Genomic DNA, 20,289 nt, shown 5'->3' with positions numbered 1-20,289 from the left:
CAGCAAGCCATGATGCTGGACCTCATTAAGTCAGTTGCTGCACAAGCCAAGAACAAGGAGTAGGCATCAGATAATTGGTATGTCGATTGATTTATGACCTTCAACCTCCAGTGCAAGTCTTGTACGAAATCACCGTCGTATCTTTGGCCGCCAGACTACACAAGAACAAGCTACTAACGTAGTAAAAAAACAAACGCTTTGCAGTCACGTAGCACACGGAACAACTTGCTTTTGACTCGTTCGAGTTGGTACTTGCTTCCACCTTTTCAGCTACGCTGCAGCCAACCAACACTTGATTCTCGAGGATATCTTGTCATCGGGATCACCACTGGTGCGGCCACTTGACGTTTACGTCAAAGTATATGGAGGCCGACGGCGGACGAAGATCACGGGTTTGAATACCACCTGATGTCAACCCCCGCACTCCGACCACGTAATGGTCGAAGCATCTATGGATTTGCCACTGTTGCAGATTGTCATGAGCCACACAGTGGAAATCGAGGTCTCCACCAGCGCCTTCACCACCTAATCAGCCAAGAGAGGAGGACGCAGCACCTCCGAAACGCAGCGTGTGTCATCGGTGCTTCATTGCCAGCTCTGGAGTAGCAAGTCAACGTGAACCGGGACCCTTTCACCGGATCGAAAAACTCCACTCGCGACATCACATAGGAGAGATCGATCTCCGTCTCGTTCATGACTCAAACCGAAGCACTTGCAACAGCGCCCATGTGAAATACAAAGTGAAATCATGAATTGATCGTCACCAAAGCGCATACTCGATCGTTGTCCCTTTGTCTAGAGGAGGCATGACACGTCGATCCACCGCCCAGCAGTAAACGGGTCAGGGAATCGAATGCGCCTCGCGTGGAGGTACAGCCGATCGGCTGGATGTCCACCGTACTTGTCATCGCCGACGATCGGCGCACTCAGCTCTTGCGCGCAGTGAACACGGAGCTGGTGCTTACGACCGGTGCGAGGACTCAGCTGCAAGTAGTAATACTTAGAACATTGGTTTTTACGCGTTCATCACCGGAAAGCAATTCATACGCCGCCTCGTCGCACTCGTCGTCCATCAGGAGTCCGGGCACGTCCAAGACCGTGGAGAACTGGAAGCGTGGCAGCACGTAAAACACATACAGTGCGCCCCAGTTCGGCACCAAGTACGTCCCAGTGGAAATCACCAGACGCAGTGACTGCTCGAACAGCCCGCCGTTGTCATCGAAGAACATGCTATCGCACTCGCGCGTTTTGCCTGCACAACAGTCACGTTTAGTTCTTGAAGCATGTACGTCGAGCCCAAGTTCTTACCGCCGACACCAAGAGAGAGATACGCGTCTACCGCAAGTTGCAAGCTAGTGCTCACGAGGTTACACTGTTCACGCAAGCAATAAACGTAGAGAAGCACGCACAAGTCCGTCGTGTTAGCTATCAAGAGACTGTGCCAGAAAGAGACTCTGTCAGCGGGCGCACTTACGATCAGAAGAACCCAAATCCGTCCTTCATCCCAGAGCAGCTCGAACTCACGTTTGATCGAATCAAGGTGCGCCTGAGCCGTGCGCGTCTCAAACGTCTCTGCATGGCGGGCTCCATCGAACGCGACCGTACTGTAGTTGCCCGTGCCTTGTAAACCAAACTGCCAGCTCGGAGTACCCGCTGCGGCACTGCTCTCACCATCGCTTGACGCTACAGATGAACATTACCGCGGCTATCTATCTCAACTTGCCAGTTGTTTTGCACGGCAACAGACCACATGTGTTCGTCAAACTCAACGACGTGTGCTCCAACAATAGGACCACGCAATACAACAGTATGTTCCCAATTCAACGTCATTCCCCCCACACTCCAATTGCAGCTTCCCATCGTCAACACGGTTCCATCGATAAATCGCTACCTTCCAGTGCATGAGTCTGGGGCCTGCGTGATATACGTTGACCCCGTTTTCAACCAGTTTTTTTTATCATTGCTGAGCTTTTCTCGGTGACTTGTGCCCGATCAACGAGAACACGAACCGTGACACGCTGGGAGGCCCGGATGATAGCGTCGGTCAGTTCCGGATGCGACAAGATGAACATAGCGATATCCACTGAGGTCTCTGCGCCGTCGAGCAAATCAATGAGCTTCTGAGGTGCAGCTTCGTCGCGAGAAAACCAGTAGTCTACAACTGCAGTTTGTAGTCTACCCAATATGTCCACGAAACGCATGGGGGTCCACCGACAGGGTTTACCTGACTTGGACTCGTCTTGGCTGGGCTGGGCGTGGACGATGGCGTCGATCGTGCTGCGGGCGCTGGGTAATTCTCTCCCCATTCACAGCCTCTCCAAAGCTTATAATAAAGATAAATGATGTCGACGCATGACCTCCGTCCTCCACGTTGCTTTTGTAATAATAATGGCTCGGAAAGTCCGATCCTCGACGCTGCTGTTTAAATGGCTCGGAACGTCGCAAAGTGGGCAACTTATCCTCGAGTCGAGGATAAGTTGCCCACTTTCGAACTCCCGAGCCAATTAATATAGCAAAATAAAATGTTGGGCAGTGGGCAACTTATCCTCCACTGGAGTGTGAATTGCCCACTTTCGAATTCCCGAGCCAATTAAGCCCCAGCAAAATTCGAAAGTGGGCAAAAATTCCTGCAAGTATACGTATAGCAAAATCCGAAAGTGGGCAAAATTTCGACGCGTCTACCGCCAACACCTGGAGGGTGTGGCGCACGTAAACTTGGGCAAAAAAGGGGAGGTTAGGTGTACAAAACATATGGGTGAGGAGTAGCGTAATCCTCAAAATCTTGACTGTGCCCTGGCATGCACCAGTGCAACATGGTATGCATTGGTGGAGTCCATCCAACTTCAGAAGACGTAGGTAGAGTGTGGCAATAGTACCTGTACCTGAAACTATTGCCCACACGGGGCAAAAATTCCTACGCGTGTATTGACACGTCAACAGCTGGATGGTGTGGCGTACGTAAAGAGGTAGAGTGTGGCAATAGTTACTGTACCTGGTAACTATGGCCGCCCGGGGCAAAAATTCCTGCAAGTCTATTGACACCGACTCGATAACCTTCAATCCCGGACGTTGGGTGACGCCCGGTGTGGACTTATTATCTGTCGATCGTTTCACGAGTAGGCCTTCTTATCTGTGCAAAATGAGGGTAGGCTAGGTTATACAGGTTACAGGGAGGTTACGTATTAGTAGTTGGGAATTTCCGGTGAGTTACAGTAGTCGAAATATAGCACCCGCACTTTTCGCTGGGTGACTACAACGATAACTCCCGCCAGCTTCATGTATCTGCTAGACTACGAGCCGCCGCGACAGCTTGGAAATAGTCAGCTGATGACTCGCGGAGCGCATCAGAAGACTCCAAGGCACTTTGCGATATTGACGATACAAGCTAAACGAAATGGATCCATACCATAGATAATTTACCTACTCTCTATACAGTACGAACGATTTCGTGCGGGCTCGCTGCCAAAGTCCTACGAGGAGCCGGACGATGAGCCATCGCAAGTGTCTTGCGGGTCAACCGTATCGAGCACAGTCTCTCCGAAGAGGTTGTAATACCATTCCTTGTCGACATCAAATGCTTCGATAAGAGACGACTTTAGAGCGGCAACCGTGTCGTACAACTTCGCTGCATCGAGGAACTTCATCGCGTCGATTTTCTCGTAGCTGTAGCCCGTCATCTCCTGGAACTTGCGTACGCGGAAGTCGCGAATGATGTTGCCCACCTTGATGCCGTCGGGGGTTTTGACGGTGTCGCTGTCCACGACATCGGCGACCAGCTCCGGGTCTGATGTCATACTGCGGCGGTTCCAGTTGGCCGAGCCGTCCGACAGGAATACGTCGTCAATTAGTACCAGTTTGCTGTGGACGTAGATGTCCAGGGATGGTTTCATCGAGTACATCTTAAATTTGTTTGGGAACTTCTCCTTGAGCGGTTGAACGTTCTCGTACATGTACTTCTCGTAGCCACCGCTCTTGGTCAGCAGCTCCGGCGGCTGCACAACGACGATCAAACGTTGGAGACCCGGCAGAACCTCCATCAGGGCGTCCAGAAGTTCCGGCACGAGGATAAAATACTGGTCTTCAATGTAGATGAAGTTCTTGGCATTCTTGATGGCTTTAATGCGCGCATGGAAGAGCGAGTTTTCGCCGTTGGGAGCAAACTCCCAGTGCTTGTACTTGCAGCTGAAGGTTCGCACGATCTGGACATTTTGGTTACCGAGCTTGGAGGTGGTGTTGCTGCTAGCGTAGCTGAGAGGTGGTAGATACGAATATTGCGGGTTTTCAAAGTCGACGATGTCGTCTCCCAGACCCTGGGCCGGCAGGTACGGTGAGTTCCAGCGAGCTAGGAAGTTGTTGGCCACATCCTTCGCAGCCGGTCCGTGCATGCGCACACTGCTGTCGACCCAGCCCCTGTTTCGGAAGTGAACACCAGTCTTTTTACGAAGCGCCGACTCGTTGTGGTAAATGGTATCCCATCGATCGTTTGTGAGGTCGATGCCGCCCACATACGCCACCGGGTGTTCATCAGCCCCAGTGGAGTTTCCAGCAGCGATAACTAGCGACTTCTGGTGTTGCGACGACATCCCATACGGAAGCCGATCGTCAAAGATGAAAAGCGCGTTGCCGTCGTTGATGCCGGACTTCGGGAGCTTGTTGATCTTGTTTCGCACTTTCACGTCCTGGAAGAAGAGGAACTTGTTGGCCCAACCGAGAATCTTAGCATCACCACCACGCTTCACAATGCCGCCGAAAACCACATCGAAGTTCGACTTGGCACCGGTCGGATCCACATCGGGCGTCAGAGGAATAAGGTCAGTGTTCCAAGCAGCCAGCATGACCCGGTCGTTCTTCTTAGTCGTCGATAGGTCCTTGTAGGCGGAGTCAAAGAATTCCTTCGTGACCGTAAACGTCGTCACGGCGTTGCCCGTGCTGTACGTGGACATATCGCTACGAGGAGACCCCCCTCTCGAGGCGGTGATCTCCTCTTCCGTGAGGAACCAGTCGGTGGCTTTCAAGAGAGGCTGCTGCATCTTGATGTCGGACCCATCCGACTTGTCGACGGTGGAGTTCCCGGAGTCTGAGCCCGAATCCGAGTCATCGTCACCACCAAAGATGGACGAGAAGGACCAAGCCGATGACGGCAGTGGAGTCAGCGCAAGAACGCAGAGAAGAGCGAGGGTAAACTTGTAGATCGTGCTGCATCGGGCAGGAGTGACCTTCATGTCGGCCAAGTGCGAGAAGGAGTGTGACGATCGACGTCAAAGCGGTTGTGAAGGTGGAATGTTCGTCGGACAGGTGCATTTATCGGTTGATGGGCCAGTGAGCGCTGACGGAGAGTGGGCAAGAAACAGGAAGGCGTTGTCCGGATGCTTATGAGGTCGAGAAAGGCAAAGCATTCCTTGGTGGATTTGGCCCGGTCTTGTACATCACTCACTTGAGTAAAAAGCAACTCAATTGAGTTGCAGCGGTTCCCAGTCCGTCCGGAGGAACCAATTTGGGATGGTGGTGTCCGGGCTTTGCGGTCATCGTCGCAGGATTGTGCTTCACTGTACCAAAAACCGTGCATGCATTTATTAATACCATACAATTTGCAAGATATCCTTCAAGAATAACAAATCACCAAGCGCTGGTCATCCACACATTTTCTGCGTGACCCACTTGAAGAATCCTCTACAGAGAACTTCAAAATGGCATAGAAGAAATTCGGTAAGGTAAAAAAAAAATGTTTTGGGACTCCCCAAACCAGTCTCTCCTTCGATCCTAATGCCGCTGTTTTTCGAGCTTGTCTGGCATCAGCTGAGCCTGCAACGCTGCAAGCCTTCCAGCTCTCCTATCGCCTCGAAAGCAAATCTGGTATGGAACACACGTCGCGAACACCTTGCGGCTTTTGTCGCTTCCAATTCGGCATGCCAGTTACAAAGGCAAAGGAAAGGTACTCAACAATCTCCCCTGCTCGGAGCGTCTCGATCTTGAGCTCACTCGCTGATGATTCAGCCGTGTTCATGTTTGCCGGGATAATTTTACTGTGCGCGTAGCTTTCGTTGTAGCGGCCACACACATGAGTGTTTTTGTGAACACAGGATTATAGTGGATCATCACTATCTGCTCATCCGTAAAACTCGAATCTCGTAGTGTCTATGTTGTGTCGCTAAAACCTGCTGCCTGTTGTTGTGTAGCAATCGCACGTCTACCTTCTTCTAGTCTCCTCATTATTGATTAAGTGATGCAGTAAACTTCGTGGATTCGGGTATGCGTAAGGCGATTCCCTATGGAAGTCAAATACGTTGAGGGTTCTTGCCTACGCGGCACCATGAACAGGTTCTTTTCATACTCGACTCCACGAGCTAGCGCCGTGATACATGAAATAGAGAACTTCTGCTCACGTAACTCGATCACATTGCCGATATCCCGACAAGTTGCTGGGTTCTGCAGCAAAGCGAGCTTGTATCACTACCTCCTCGTACCAAATACAGGATCTATAAAATACCAATCCAGTCCTCCGAGGACTCACAGGCGTTAGAACGGCTCGAGAAATCTTCAAACACCACTCTTGGTTTGAGTGCCCTCCAACCCCAAGAAAGATCCATGGGCCCAAGTTTCGAGATGATGGATAAGGCACCAAGGACGAGCATGGCCAAGAATAAACCGAGGGTGCTCTCGACCGCCATGTTTCAGCACGCCATTTCACCTCTTCTGCTTCAAGTACACATTCGCTCCAACATCTACGCAAGATCTCGCTGCGATGACATCCAAGGGCAACGAGAAGGAGATCGACTACGTATCCAAGCAGGCTAATCTAACGTCACAGATCGAGAGCGAGCGCCAAGCTGCCAAAAAGTGGTGGGACGAATACGGCATGTGCTACTTGGAGAATGCGCGACCGGAGGACTTCACGTACGACAACCGCGTCCTTGCGCACAAGAAAAAGTTGGAAGACCCAAAGTAAGAACGCCTTATACCGATCACAGTTGTGCTTTTAGTCAAGCTCACCATTTCTTTCATGTAGATTTCAGCATGCTGCGCTTCACACTACGAGCGCAGACTACGGTTGCAGACCGCCGTTCAAGGAGTGCAGAAAGAAGATCTGAGTTCCTGGTGGTCCCCGATTCTCGCTTATTACTCTTGATGGGCTTCAAGACATTAGATTCGTGTACTACAACGAGTCCTCATTCTCAACTCCAGCCACCAATTCACTCTTAAGCTCCGATCATTTCAGTTGTAATTGTGCCCAAGGATTTTGTCGCGACAAAGTGATGTCTACATGTATGGCTGCTGCGCATGGACCACCAATTTCTAACTAATTGCTAGGCTCCCCCAGACGGCGTAGCTCCACGTTGGCCGTCCTGCAACAAAGTAAGGTCTAGCTCCCATGGGGAAACCCACACGAACGCGTAGTAGGTGCACGCAGCATCATTGCATTCGTCGCGACCAGCACGCGCGTCTGTAGGCATTAATGCAATTTTAATTTCAAGCTGGGTTTGCCGATGTTTTGAGTGCCGTAACGCGCCCATGGCAGCGCTTTGGTCTACTATTAGCCTGAACGTTCTTGTGCATGAGCACTTCGACGCATCAAGCGAACGCAGCGAATTCAATGACGGTATCATGATGAATACTCTGAAACCTTCGCTGTGCAACTTAATCCATCGACTTGAGATCCGGAGAGACCGTGAAGGACGCTTCCGTGCGCTCGCGAACTTCGTCCACAGTGGTCGTCGACGCGATCTCCACAAGCACGAGACCCTTTCCAGGTACCACATCAAACACACCCAACTCGGTGATGATAGTATTAACCACACTCTTGCCTGTGAGCGGCAGCGAACAGCTCTTGACGATCTTCTTAGCTCCACCCTTCGCGTTGTGTTCCATCGTGACCACCACGCGGTTGCCGCTTCCCACGAGATCCATGGCGCCGCCCATTCCCTTCACCATTTTGCCTGGAATGATCCAGTTGGCCAGGTCGCCATTCTCCGCGACTTGAAGCGCACCCAAGATCGTCAGGTGGACATGTCCACCCCGGATCATGGCGAACGACTCGGACGATGAGAACGTTGAGGATCCAGGAAGGAACGTTACAGTTTCCTTGCCAGCGTTGATAAGGTCCGGGTCCTGCTTACCCTCGTTTGGATACGGCCCCATACCGAGCAGTCCGTTCTCACTCTGTAGAATCACCTTGACTCCCACCGGGACGTAGTTGGACGCCAGCGTCGGCAGGCCGATGCCCAAGTTCACGTACATACCATCTTTCAGCTCTTTGGCTGCGCGGCGAATGATTCGCTCGCGGTCCGGCGAGACTTTGTGCTGCGAGTTCTAATAACCACGGTGTACATGTTAGCGAAACCAGGAGCTTGAACGCCATGCATCAAATGAATTAAACGCCAACCTTTGCATTGGCGAGGGTGAGTCTTTCAATTCGTTTCTCGGAGCTGCTGGCCTTGAAGACGCGCTGCACGAAGATGCCCGGAAGATGCACTTCATCTGCAAGCATCATCAAAAACAATGTTGTTATTAGAACTGTCATCAAACTCATTGCACCATAAAGACTGGTTCATACCAGGGTGGATATCTCCAGGCTGCACCAACTCCTCCACTTCAGCAATAGTAACTTGACCTGCCTTGGCGGCATCAACGTTGAAGTTACGCGCCGTGCCCCGGAACACCAAATTGCCGTCTGTATCTCCCTTCCACGCCTTAACAAGTGCGAAATCACCCGTGATTCCTTCTTCCATGACGTAGTTGCGGCCGTTGAACTGACGAACCTCTCGTGGGGCACTGGGGATGTCGATGGAGCCGTCAGACTTCAGCTTGATGGCGAAGCCTCCCTCCTACAAAAGACGCTTCACAAGTTAAGCAAGCTGTTTTGCAGCAACGATACGAGTAAATTCAGAATAGTTCAAACCTGGATAATGGTGCCGTACGCCGTGGGCGTGTAAAATGCAGGAATACCAGAACCGCCAGCTCGAATACGCTCTGCCAGTGTACCCTACAACACAAGAAAATAAATACGTTAGAAAATACGCAGCAAACGAATAAAACTTGAAAATCTCTCTTGCACCTGTGGCGTGAGCTCCACCTCCAACTTCCCCGTCAAGTACAGCTTCTCAAACAGTGCATTCTCTCCAACGTACGACGAGATCATCCGTTTAATCTGTCAAAGACACAATACAACAAGTTAGCACTTGTCATAAGCCAATAGATAAAAAAACCAGTGTCGCGCCTGTCGTGTTTGCAGTAGCAGCCCCAGTCCAAAGTCGTCCACCCCCGCGTTATTCGACACGCACGTCAAGTCTTTGGCTCCCTGGAACAGCAGCAACAAGTACCGCAATGAGGCCTCCAGCTCTACGAGTTCAGACCGCGTATGTAGCCCATTCAACCTGCTTGACCAGCGCTTGGATGCTGTTCTCCGGGATGCCGCACAGTCCGAAGCCGCCCACGACGCTGCACATAATCAAATGGTTAAGAAAATGTATAAAGTATCCTAAATAATTAGTTCCTGCTGCCTTACAGCTTGGACCCCGACGGGATATCCTGCACGGCGGCATCGGCGTCCGTGTACACTTTGTGGTGCGACGAAAAGCGAGCGCTCGGCGCCCACGAGAGCTGCCGGCGCGAGGCGGCTCTGGCGGAGCGGAAGGAAGACTGACGCAGCATGGGAGAGTTGCTCGCGTCTGGTGGGGCAGAATGCGGAATGAAGGCCAAGACGACAAGCTGTCCCCAAGTTCAACGGCGGCTTCAACGTCGTTCAGCGTCCCAACATTTCGCTTACGCATCTGCACAGAAGGATTTGTACGGCGAACCGTCTTTTTAACCTTGATGATTGTATATTGGTGAATACTTTTTGTGGATACAATGTTTGACCTGTTAGATTCGATTAAAGCTGGTGTCACACATATTCGCAGCGGCTTGTGGAAATTAATACACCGCTTTCAATTTGCAACAAAGCTGCCTGGACGCGTGCAGACCTCCTTCAAGCGTGCACACGTCCAATTGTCTAATGTATTCTGTATACCCTCCCTCGATACCGCCGTAGAAAGCCAACTGACAATCTACGCCTAAAAGTCCTTTTCCGTGAGCAGCGAGATGATCTCGGTCTTCTCGTCCGTGCTGCTCTTGATGGCGCGGCCGCGGCCGTCCAGCACGCCGATCTCCACCACGAAGATGCAGGCCGTGACGGAGGCGCCCGCCTGCTGCACGAGGCGGATACCGGCCTCACAGGTGCCGCCCGTGGCCAGAAGGTCGTCCACCAGCAGCACACGGTCGCCCTTGTTGACGGCGTACGTCTGGATGCTCAGGTGGTCGCCGCCCTCGCTGTTGTCGCCCTTGTACTCCTTGAAGTACTCGATGGTGTCACTCACGCTCGGCATCTTCTCGGGCTTGCGCAGCATGAAGACGCGCTTCTGGAAGAGCGCGCCCAGGTACGGCGCGAACAGGAAGCCGCGCGCGTCGAAGCAGCCGATGGCGTCCACCTGCTCCATGAAGGGCGCCACGGCGTGCGCGAACAGGTCGAAGGTCAACTGCAGCTTCTCCGGGTTGGCCAACAAGCCGCCCACGTCGAAGAACTCGACGCCCTTGAAGGGCACCACGGGGATGGTCTTAGCGAGGCCGGCCAGTGCCTGCTTCTTGACCTCCGGGTCGTCCAGGTTCTGCTTCGTAGGGGCCATCGTCTCTTGCTAGATCGGATCAAATTCGCTAGTGAGACCGTTGAATGCACAGCGGAGATCAGCTCGGCTGCGGGGACTGGCTCATCGAGGCTTGTGAACCAGTCAGAGACCGCGTTCGAGGGTCAACGGCGCAGCAGCAGGTGTGCATGCGTATCACTGGCACATGTCGCTGTCCAGTAGACAGGAGTAAGCTTCAGGACGGTTGCCCAAGGTTGGGCTCCAACATCCCAGTTGGCCAGAGTGCACTGCAGGAAGGGCGCCACGTACCCAATGTCGACTGCAGGCTGCCGCCTTGCTTGAGATCTGCCGGATCCAAAGCAGACCGAACCATTACTGCCGGCGAAACCCTGTGCTCGGCGCCTGGTTTCTTTGATCGCTCTCTGCTAATCACGGGCTCGCGCATTATTGCGCAGAGATGTTTCTCTATTTGGTTTGACTTTAGTTGACTCTATATAATTTATCTTCTTGTCGTCGTGTGCAGGCCTGCGCAGCCAGACCACCCCTCTCGATCGAGGCGGCCTCCGATGGCTGCGCAGCCGAGCCCAGCCTCGCCATGATATCGTGGCAAGAATGGGAAAATGTAAAGCGCGATCTCTCAGTCCTCCTAAGTGAAGCGCAGTGGTGGTGGGTGTGTAGGCTGTTGCACTCTGGTGTTCGCGTGTATCATTCCGATGGCTCAGTCGTCGTTGGACGCAGCAGTAAAGAGGATTAGACCCCTGTAGTTGGAGTCCAGCAGCTGGCGAAGACGCCCCTGGTTCTTCATGTAGTACTCGTCGGCGAGGCGGCGCAGACGGGTGTTCTCCTCGCGCAGCGTCTCCTTGGTCGTCAGCGTGTCGATGAACATTTCGCGCAGCTTGACGTGCTCTCTACGACCCGCGGCCTTGGTGGCCTCGTCCTCCTGCTGCATCGAACGCAGCGCCGAGCGGAACTGACGCTCCAAGCTGCTGGCCTCGTCGCGTAGAGACTTGATCGTGTTCTGCATCGACACATGGACGACCACCACACCGAGTGAGCTCCTAGATTTCGTCGATGCGACAACAACCAACGGTTGAACTTACAATCTTCTTGTAGTAGCAGCGCTTCACGATGAGCCTCTGCTTGGCGCGACGTTCAGACTCGGACAGGTCTGGGAAGAGCGACCGCGTGCTCCTCTTCTTGCCGGCGGCAGCAGTAGATCGTTTGACGGGTCCGAACGAGGCTCCACTTGCTTCCGTGGGCTCGCCCCCGTTCACGATATTGCGGATGGTCATGAACTGCTGCTGCGAGCCGTAAGGCGAGAATCTGCGCGGCGACCGCTTCATGGCCGCTTTCTCTTGAGTCCTGATGGATAGAGCGCAACAATACAATGTTAGCGAAACACGCTCTACGCAATGGTGTTGGCGATCCGTGCACGAACCTTGAGAACGATCTCAGTCGAGTCGAGGTCTGGACGGGCTTGTCCTCTGGGCACGACGCGGCGTGCTCGTCCTCGTCCACCATCGCCATCATGGCCAAGGCGGCATCGTGGTCCACATCGACGCTCGCTCCTCGCTCTGGCGCCGACACAGACCTGCCCAGCTTCACCTGACCTCGATTATCCGCCAGCTGACTGTCGTCCTCTCCGATGCTGTTCAAGAGATCCGCAATGCGCAGCATGGTCCTGCTGCAGACGGAGGAAGTGGTGGGGTGTACACGGGGTGGTGGGTGCCCGACGTGTGTGTTTCGCTAGGTAAATAGCAGCACCAAACGCGTCAAACGGAGATTTGGCGCGAGCGGTGAGCTAAGTGACTGCCACGAGGCAGAATCAATTGTGAGACTGTCCGATCCCCCCATCGCGACCAGCCCGGACTGCTGGATTGCTAGCATTGACTCAGCGATTAGCTCTTGGAGCTCGATTCTTGTCGCGCGTCCACCGCGAGTAACTTTCATTTTCGCCACACATTCGCGTCGCGACGTCGCGCACGGTGGGAGCGAGCCCACAACGCCACGCTGAGCGTAGCCATGAGCGCTACAAACGGAGGGGGGACCATGGAGGGCGTCCGCTCCATGCACGTTTGCCAAACCGAGCGCCGAGCAGACGCTTGCCGAGCAAAGGTGGCAGCGCTGGCCGAACATCCTGCAATCCGAAGTGACGCCGGCATTTGGCTACGTTCCTTGACACGCTGTCACGTGCAGCGGCGTTACCTACGCAGCGAAAGATCGGCAAAGCTGCTCTCGCTTGTGGAGACACAGTGCGCTGCAGTGGGATGCCAGTCTGTCGGACGACAACACCGCTTGACAGCCAACTCCCATCAGTGCCACCGATGCTGGCGACGTATGCGTGACGCATATCGGTTACTACGTGTAGTACGCGCGCTCACGTTGGACATGCATGGGACTTAATAGTTCAGTCGAGCTGCGCCCGCACGGTATGACCTGGAAGCGGCGTGTGGCCTGAAGACGCCTCACTTAAGTGGACATCCATCACGCCGCACGCCGCGCTCGGTCGCTGCCTAGAGATCCTTGAGCTCGGCAGGGCATCGCAGCGCACGCAGCAGCAGCTCCCTCCGTGAGCGTCATTAGCTATGCCGTTGCTAATTCTTGGCCAGCAACCGCAGCGAAAATCCAAGTGCAGCGGACATCTCGTCGTCGTCCACTCCGTGTGGATTTTAATCCACTGGCGAGCATGCGTCGAGCGTCGATACGCGCTTGACTCATGTGCCTCTGGTTGTCAATTGCGTGTGGCGGACCTTCGTCTCCGAAATTTTTCTTTGGGCTTTGGCCACGTAGTTGACGCTCTCGAACAGTAATCCTGTCGTCGTCCATCGCAGGGTTAGCTAATCGAGCAACCTCGCGCGGCACCGCACCACTGCACTTCCCAGTTGACTCGCACATGTGCCAAATGGACGCGGCTGATAGCAAAAAGCGCGAGTTGGACGAGGACCAACGAGCCAAGAACCGACTCATCGTCAAGCGCTGCTACTACAAGAAAGTGGTACGGGATTGCCCGTAAATTGTGCCTGCTGCAGTGCACGCTCGATGGACTGACTGACTGGTGGGTGGTTGTCACGAGCAGAACACGCTCAACGAACTCCGAGACCAAGTGACCGCTTTGGAAGCCGAGTACGAGCAGGTACTGGCGGTGCACCACCAGCGGGATGCACAACCGACGACCCATGCAACCGGAGAAGACGCTGATGCAAACTTTGCTCTGCATAGTGCGTATGTACAGCTTGCCCAGATGAAGAGTGCCCTGGCCAAAGAGAATGCAGAGCTTAAGCGACTGGAAGCACTGCACACTTCAATGGAGAAGCAGGTCGCACAGCTTACTGCTGCCCAGGACAAGACTGTCGCTGCAGCTCGGCAGGCTCACGAAGAGAAGAGGTCTAACCCTACAATCGCAGTGAACCCACTGTCTTTGGACGAGTGCCATGGAATTGCGCGCGCAGCTTGTGGAGAGGTGGAAGCGTTCCGAGAGAGCAAGAGCTTCACCACAGGGACCAATATGTTTGGCTGGAAAGACCGCCACAAACTGCTGCCTGACAAGCTAACTTTCTCGCTCGAAAAGGTATTCCATGGCCGGCGGATGGAAGAAGTATCGTCGGGTACGTGGCAGGTGCTGTCACAGCCAGAATTGCTTGCAACGATGTACCCGCGCGATGTAAACCCTCGTTTCCACGTGACGCAGCGTCTGGATGACAACACGGTGATCTACTATCATACGCTGGAGCGCGAACACACCGAAGTGCGTGTGCGGGCATTTATTTTGGCCATGCGTGTGGATCTTGGGCCGGACAAATGTATGGTGCTTTATCAGAGCCTCGATCACAAAGCGTATCTCCGTCACGAAGGCGACGTTGTGGTTCGTGATCCTCGTGGACGCAAGAAGGTTGAGCCACAGAAAGAAGATGTCTGGATGAACGCCTTTGTGTGGGGCTTTTTCGAACGAACGGGCGACCAAGGAGAGCACTGCAAGGACAATTTCGGAGGTGTGATTCAGGGCACTGAGCTGGCGACGGCTGGATGGTGGTGTCTCGAGATTCTTCAAATTGCCATGCGCATAGAGGTTGAAGTGATAGGCCCGCAGGCCCTCCTGATGCAGTGAATCGATCGTAGAGTGGATAGACGTACCAATGTAGGCGTCGGCATGTTATCCCGCCTAATAGAACTACATAATACTTGCCTAGATACACGAGCTGGGTTGCGCAGTCCAATGCGCGCAAGAAGAGAGACCGGCATGCTGAATTATTTTCTTTGACGCAAGATTCCTCATGACCAGTACATTGAAAGAGGTTCGCCCTGCTACTGCCTGTGCACCCGCCACTAAATGCAATCCTCAGTCAACATCATCGTAAGCCGAAAAATTCCGTGCAGTAGCCTCGGCTGGCATTTTCAGCACCCGGACTGCTCCAGCGCTGAATAACGTATCGTGGTGCAGCGCCCTGACAGGCACTTCCCCCACGATAGCAGGCGCCATAAAGGGCTTGCACCGAACAATCAGTCGATGTGTACAACGGAAGAAGTGCGTCGCCACATCTGGGTTTATGGGGTTCTGCTTTTCATTTTCGACCAGCCCAACATTCACCACTTGCTCTCCTGTCTGACCGGCGCCAAGACCAGCAACTCGCTGCGTAGAGAGAACCCTCGTGACATCCCGGTCCGGTTGTCCGCCCAAGTTCCTCAACACAACATCTTCGACGAGCTCCACAGAAACCGACGTGACAGAAGTTTTGCTAGCAGATCCATCCAATCGACAAGCCAGCGGCACCATTTCGCCCGCGACGAACACGTCCTTCGGTACCTCGGCTGTCATCTGCACACTACCGCGATTGATGCAGCACAACCAGTAAACCACCTCCGACGCAGAAACCTCGAGAGCCCGTGCCGGTGGCGTTATCGTTGGCGGAGCGTGCACCGAAAACTGTTGGGCGGCCTGCAAATACGCCACTGACTCGGTGTCGGCTCGGATCCACACGCTCGCCTGGTACTTGACCTGGACTCGAAGACGCTCCGCCGTTCCGCTGTAGATGTCACTCAGCTCGAAGCTCGAGGGCAAGTCCGCCGGCAACTTGAAGTTAAAGTTGAACTCCTCGTCGCCTGGACTAAAGATCGTCGCCGGGGTCAGCTCGATCTAGCAAATCGGCAGCCAAAAACAGTTAGCAAGGACACCCCGACTTCAACACAGCGCCCTCCAACTCCCCACCTTGTGCTGCAGGAAGATCTTGTCGAAGGCGTTGGTGACGGGACTGTAGCCGCCTTCATCCCACGCGACTGCCTCCCTGCCCTGGATGACTACCTCCAGCGCTGTAGGTGGGAACAAAAGATTTGTAAGGTAGTGCCGCGTAATATACGAGACCTCCACGCAGAACACGCCGACGCACGCTCTCTCGTCTGGACCAGCTCCAGCGTGGACAGCATCACCACCCCGGAAACGACTTCGCCCGGGGCGAAGCTCTCGCTCTGGAGGGCGACGGTGAGGCGTCCGCGCACTCCTTCGACCGACTCGCGAGTCGCCATCGTGCAGTGCCCCCCGCAGAGCCAATTGCGCAGTGGAGACGGGGACACGCGGGTGATTTGTACCAGTCTCCGCTTTTCGGTCTAGCCATCTCGAAGAAAGGCACTGAAAAATAACGGGCGAACGTGACGTATTTGCGAGGAAACCGCTGCAGACTTGAGGCAAGCTGACCGACCACGCTCGCCTCAGCCCAGTCATCACCGACGACAGATCTCGATGATAAAAGCGAAGTTGCAACCGAACCTCTCGAGATCGCCCGTCGTGGCTCGATAGTCGAGCATTACTCGCACTGGTGAGCCGTACACTCCGGACGTTGTCAGACTTGCCGACTCGCACCAAGAAGTCCTCGATGCTTCAATTGCGATGGCGAAGGCTCTACAACTGCAATACAATGCTGCACATGTGCATGACATGTAGCAACAGCATTGCGTCCAAGCTGTTGCTGCCGGCGTTATTAATACATCTACTGCCAATGCTGCCGGTGCATGCAAGGACGACTATGTAGTCAGCGGGGCTTGCCCAATCCACTGGAAAGCCAGATCGGCCGCCGTCCCACACTCCGCGCTCGAGCCTCGGTCGAGATCGTATGGCAGCTCTACCCGACCATCCGGGTAGAGTGTCAACGCGCTCCAGCTGCATGGCCGCCAGAAGCTCGCGCTGACGCAGTGTCCGACGCAGCTCAGCAAGCCATCTTGGTATAGCGGCTTCGGCTGTATCGGACCCCGTCCGGGTCCGGTGCATGGGTTTTTTCACCAGCCGTCTTCGCACCTACACTAACTTTCACAGGTCTCAGACGTGATATATTTACTGTATGGCGTCGACATTACCTCTCCAACTCGCAATCATGTATCACCCATAAATAGATTCCCACAGGTCTTTCCAGTCTCTACCCTCAATCAGACTCCCCCACTGTACTCTCTCATCCTCCGTTCTCGGGACAGTTCAGAATCACTTTGGAGCTCCCGGAACGACGAGTTCCCCACCGTCCATGGCGACCCCGTTCTCCCCGCACGCGCCGCTGGCCGTGGAGTTCCACGAGGCGCGGCCCGACTTCCTGCCCGAGGACTGGAGCGACACGGACCAGCAGATCTTCGAGAGTCTGCTGCTGCCGTCGCCCAGCTCGTCGTCCCTCGCGGACTCGTCCGACTCGTCGACGTCCGTCAAGCCAGACCCGCTCCATAGCAAGAAGAAGACGCGCGGCGGCCGCAAGCGCGTGACGGTGGAGGAGAAGCGCATGAAGCACCGCGAGGTGCAGCGCCGCTTCATGCAGCGCAAGAAAGAGATGCTGACGGGCGTCAAGAAGTCCATCGTGGCGCTGGAGAGGCAGGTGTCCGTGCTCAAGCTCTCGAGTGAGCGGGAGGCGCTCGAGACCGAAAACAGGATGCTGCAGCACGAGGCAGACGCCAAGGCAGCGACTCCCGCGATGCCGACGCTCGAAGCGCTCGAGATGATCTTCCAGAAGGAGGCGCAGGCCGTAGAACAGCAGTTTCAACCGTTCACGGTGCAGCAGTGGCAGCAACTCGTGTGTCAGACCCTCGAGAGCGTGGACAGCATCTTGACCCAGGAAGCCATGCAGGCATCGGGGATGAATGTCATGGGCTGGTCGGACAGACGCCACGTAGAGAACACCAGCGTCAAGTTTACGCTGCACAAGGCCTTCCCCCATGTGTGCGCCGAGAGCCTGTGGAACACCACGTGGCAGAGATTGACCACCGACAGCTACGCGAGCTTCTTCAGCCCCTCGCTGTTTATTCGGGTGAGTAGTGGCGTGTTTTCGAGCCGAGTTGAGAAGGGCTCTGACGCTTTTGTTGTTCTTGTAGAAACACTTGCTGCAGAAAGTGTGCGACGACGCGATCATCATCTACCGAGTGATCTGTTACCCGCAGACTGGCCGCGTCTCGCGTGCCATTGAGGTCATCAGTCGTGTGAGAAGGGAACATGATTTTGTCTACTTCGTGCGGACGCTGGACCTTCCTGATGTGAAGGAGCGGGTATGCGCCACGGACATCTGGACCCAGTCGCTGACGGTGCTGCGCTTCATGCCCAGCGATCCGAACCGACCGGAGGTTGGCTGCGTCGTGCAGTACGGAGGTCACTATGTGAACATCCCGAAGGGTGGCGTCAAGTACTGGCTCATGGAGATTTTGTTTTTGGTGCTCCGCTTCGAGTCGTCGTTGATCTCGCCCATGTTTTCGCTCAGCAATTGAGATGTTTGCAGTGCTTGTCTAGCTTTGTGTGTTGACTAATAGATCGTTAACTTATCGGGAGGGTGTTTTGTGTGTTGCTGTCGCTCCATGTTCGGCTTAAGACTCCAACAAGTTACAATAGAAGAGGTCGAGGGGGTTATCTAGTTCCTTCCTGCAATCTGAAGTCGACTTTGGTCAGCACATGCTTGAAGTGTTGTGACGATATCAAGATTATGATCTGGGCGCCGACGGACGATAATCTTCGTCTAGGGATTGTTACCGAACGGTGCCACAAGTTCTTCAGTGAGAAAAAATAAGCAGAAGATTGCACAGCAACGGCTTGCGGCTTGTATTCCATGCCTCTTTATCCATGTATTTTAATTCTGTATTTTATCCCGTATATTATTACTAACACGTATTAAGTACGTAAAATAGTCGTCCACTGCCACACATTGTGATGGCAGACGTCCCTCCTCCGCCAAGCAAGAGGCAGCGCCGCAAGCTGGAGAAAGCCCGATGGCTGGCGGAGCGCAAGACTGCCCAGTTGGCTGAAGGTACCATGCCCTCCAAGCGGAAGCGTCGGAACCAGCGCCAAAGTCGCGGGATTGCGAGTGTAGCTCCGTCCGCCGCTGTCCACTACCAAGTGTGCGCGTCCGCCACTTGTGACAATCGGTTGGCAGGCAGCTCCTGCGTCGTGCGCAGCATTGAGCCTTATGTGCATCGCTTTGCTCTGTTTTCTAAAGGTCGTTGGGCTGGGCGCTCATTGCGCGAATTGTTTGCGAGCGAATTCCCGACTCTCTCCACCGCCTACTGCATCCGAGCAGCTCAATTGGGACTCGTCCGTGTCAATGAAGCAGCGGTGGATCTGGACACGGTTATCAAGAGCGGAGATTTCTTTGAACACTTAAAGCATCGACATGAACCGAGCGTTCATCTCCCGGTGGAAGACGCTGCGACGGTGTCGGAGTTGACGTCGCTGTCCACGACATGGATACATTTGGAAACGGACGAGTTAATGGTGGTGGACAAGCCGTCGGGGATACCTGTTCATCCGACAGGCAGTTTTCAGCTGAACTCGTTGACGCACATGCTGCGGCATGATCGACAGATACTTGCAGCATCCGATGAAAAGGGGGGCGAGGCGCTGGAGCTGTTTCCGGTGCATCGGCTGGATCGACTCACGTCTGGATTGCTGCTGCTTGCCAAGTCAGCGAGCAAGGCCCGTAGTCTCACTGCAGAATTAACTGCGACGTCGTCGGAGGAAGGTGCTGGAAGTCGATCAGTACAGAAGTACTATGTGGCGAGAGTGAAAGGCGAGTTTCCAGATAGTAAAGCAGCTTTTGCAGGCGTGGAGGGATTGGGCTCGGGGCTCGTGAAGATTGAGGAAGCTGATGATGGCTACTGGCGCATCACAGCACCAATTGGTTTGATGTCACCTCGACAAGGGCATGTGCGCTGTGTGATTGACGCAGTTGATTCCAAGCCTTCCGTGACGCTGGTGCGACGACGTGGTGGGGCCGTCGAGGGCGAAAGTATCGTGGAGTGTCTGCTTGTGACGGGTCGTACACACCAGATCCGCGTGCATCTGCAGCATCTAGGGTTTCCCATTGCAAATGACCCGCTGTATGGACCTGTAGATGACGATACAAAACAGCTATCAGAGCAACCGAGAGACAGAAGCAATGAGACTCCTGCGCGCGATGCTGCAAAGCCTGTTGAATGCGATGCAGGTAGCGGTAGAGACCAAGATGAAGACGACGAACAGCGATGCATCCGTGTGTGTGATCTCTGCACGGCCAAGAAAGAAGGGACATTGGTGATTGAGGAAGAGGATGCTGTGCTATGGCTGCATTCGTATCGGTACGAGTCACTCCAGTGGTTCTTCGAAGTACCGCTGCCACACTGGGCCACTTTGGCAGCAACTACGCACGAGGAACAAGTCAAGTAAATCCTGCTTTGAAGAGAATTTTGT

At 54.2% G+C, this 20,289-nt stretch overlaps 9 protein-coding genes across 9 annotated transcripts; 4 read left to right on the top strand and 5 right to left on the bottom strand.

Annotated features, from left to right (window-relative positions):
• Nucleotides 1-3,470: 3,470 nt before the first annotated feature.
• Nucleotides 3,471-5,222, bottom strand: KRP23_12982 (Phospholipase D1; the record flags this gene model as incomplete). Its single annotated transcript, XM_067883638.1, has 1 exon — nt 3,471-5,222. The coding sequence occupies one exon, from the start codon at nt 5,220-5,222 to the stop codon at nt 3,471-3,473; it is 1,752 nt and encodes a 583-aa protein (XP_067739066.1).
• Nucleotides 5,223-6,742: 1,520 nt separating this feature from the next.
• On the top strand, nt 6,743-7,088 carry KRP23_12981 (uncharacterized protein; the record flags this gene model as incomplete). The annotated part of the gene is made up of 2 exons (XM_067883637.1): nt 6,743-6,942; nt 7,007-7,088. 2 exons carry the CDS (start codon nt 6,743-6,745, stop codon nt 7,086-7,088), a joined length of 282 nt encoding a protein of 93 aa, XP_067739065.1.
• Nucleotides 7,089-7,635: 547 nt separating this feature from the next.
• KRP23_12980 (putative succinyl-CoA:3-ketoacid coenzyme A transferase, mitochondrial) lies at nt 7,636-9,648 on the bottom strand (the record flags this gene model as incomplete). Its single annotated transcript, XM_067883636.1, has 9 exons — nt 7,636-8,307; nt 8,381-8,475; nt 8,552-8,687; nt 8,757-8,822; nt 8,897-8,980; nt 9,053-9,145; nt 9,215-9,295; nt 9,372-9,435; nt 9,503-9,648. The coding sequence occupies 9 exons, from the start codon at nt 9,646-9,648 to the stop codon at nt 7,636-7,638; spliced, it is 1,437 nt and encodes a 478-aa protein (XP_067739064.1).
• A 401-nt stretch (nt 9,649-10,049) lies between these two features.
• Nucleotides 10,050-10,658, bottom strand: KRP23_12979 (Adenine phosphoribosyltransferase; the record flags this gene model as incomplete). Its single annotated transcript, XM_067883635.1, has 1 exon — nt 10,050-10,658. The coding sequence occupies one exon, from the start codon at nt 10,656-10,658 to the stop codon at nt 10,050-10,052; it is 609 nt and encodes a 202-aa protein (XP_067739063.1).
• Nucleotides 10,659-11,334: 676 nt separating this feature from the next.
• KRP23_12978 (uncharacterized protein) lies at nt 11,335-12,293 on the bottom strand (the record flags this gene model as incomplete). Its single annotated transcript, XM_067883634.1, has 3 exons — nt 11,335-11,634; nt 11,717-11,978; nt 12,055-12,293. The coding sequence occupies 3 exons, from the start codon at nt 12,291-12,293 to the stop codon at nt 11,335-11,337; spliced, it is 801 nt and encodes a 266-aa protein (XP_067739062.1).
• A 1,216-nt stretch (nt 12,294-13,509) lies between these two features.
• On the top strand, nt 13,510-14,721 carry KRP23_12977 (uncharacterized protein; the record flags this gene model as incomplete). Its single annotated transcript, XM_067883633.1, has 2 exons — nt 13,510-13,611; nt 13,693-14,721. 2 exons carry the CDS (start codon nt 13,510-13,512, stop codon nt 14,719-14,721), a joined length of 1,131 nt encoding a protein of 376 aa, XP_067739061.1.
• Nucleotides 14,722-14,952: 231 nt separating this feature from the next.
• On the bottom strand, nt 14,953-16,133 carry KRP23_12976 (Arrestin domain-containing protein 4; the record flags this gene model as incomplete). Its single annotated transcript, XM_067883632.1, has 3 exons — nt 14,953-15,747; nt 15,820-15,920; nt 15,998-16,133. The coding sequence occupies 3 exons, from the start codon at nt 16,131-16,133 to the stop codon at nt 14,953-14,955; spliced, it is 1,032 nt and encodes a 343-aa protein (XP_067739060.1).
• A 986-nt stretch (nt 16,134-17,119) lies between these two features.
• KRP23_12975 (uncharacterized protein) lies at nt 17,120-18,338 on the top strand (the record flags this gene model as incomplete). The annotated part of the gene is made up of 2 exons (XM_067883630.1): nt 17,120-17,887; nt 17,952-18,338. 2 exons carry the CDS (start codon nt 17,120-17,122, stop codon nt 18,336-18,338), a joined length of 1,155 nt encoding a protein of 384 aa, XP_067739059.1.
• Nucleotides 18,339-18,774: 436 nt separating this feature from the next.
• On the top strand, nt 18,775-20,265 carry KRP23_12974 (uncharacterized protein; the record flags this gene model as incomplete). Its single annotated transcript, XM_067883629.1, has 1 exon — nt 18,775-20,265. The coding sequence occupies one exon, from the start codon at nt 18,775-18,777 to the stop codon at nt 20,263-20,265; it is 1,491 nt and encodes a 496-aa protein (XP_067739058.1).
• Between the last annotated feature and the right edge of the window lie 24 nt (nt 20,266-20,289).

Source organism: Phytophthora ramorum, assembly GCF_020800215.1.
Source record: "Phytophthora ramorum isolate Pr-102 chromosome Unknown Phyram_PR-102_s0016, whole genome shotgun sequence".
Lineage (NCBI taxonomy): Eukaryota > Oomycota > Peronosporomycetes > Peronosporales > Peronosporaceae > Phytophthora > Phytophthora ramorum.
The sequence above is the reverse complement of the archived record's forward strand: the minus strand, read 5'-3'. Positions and strand labels throughout refer to the sequence as shown.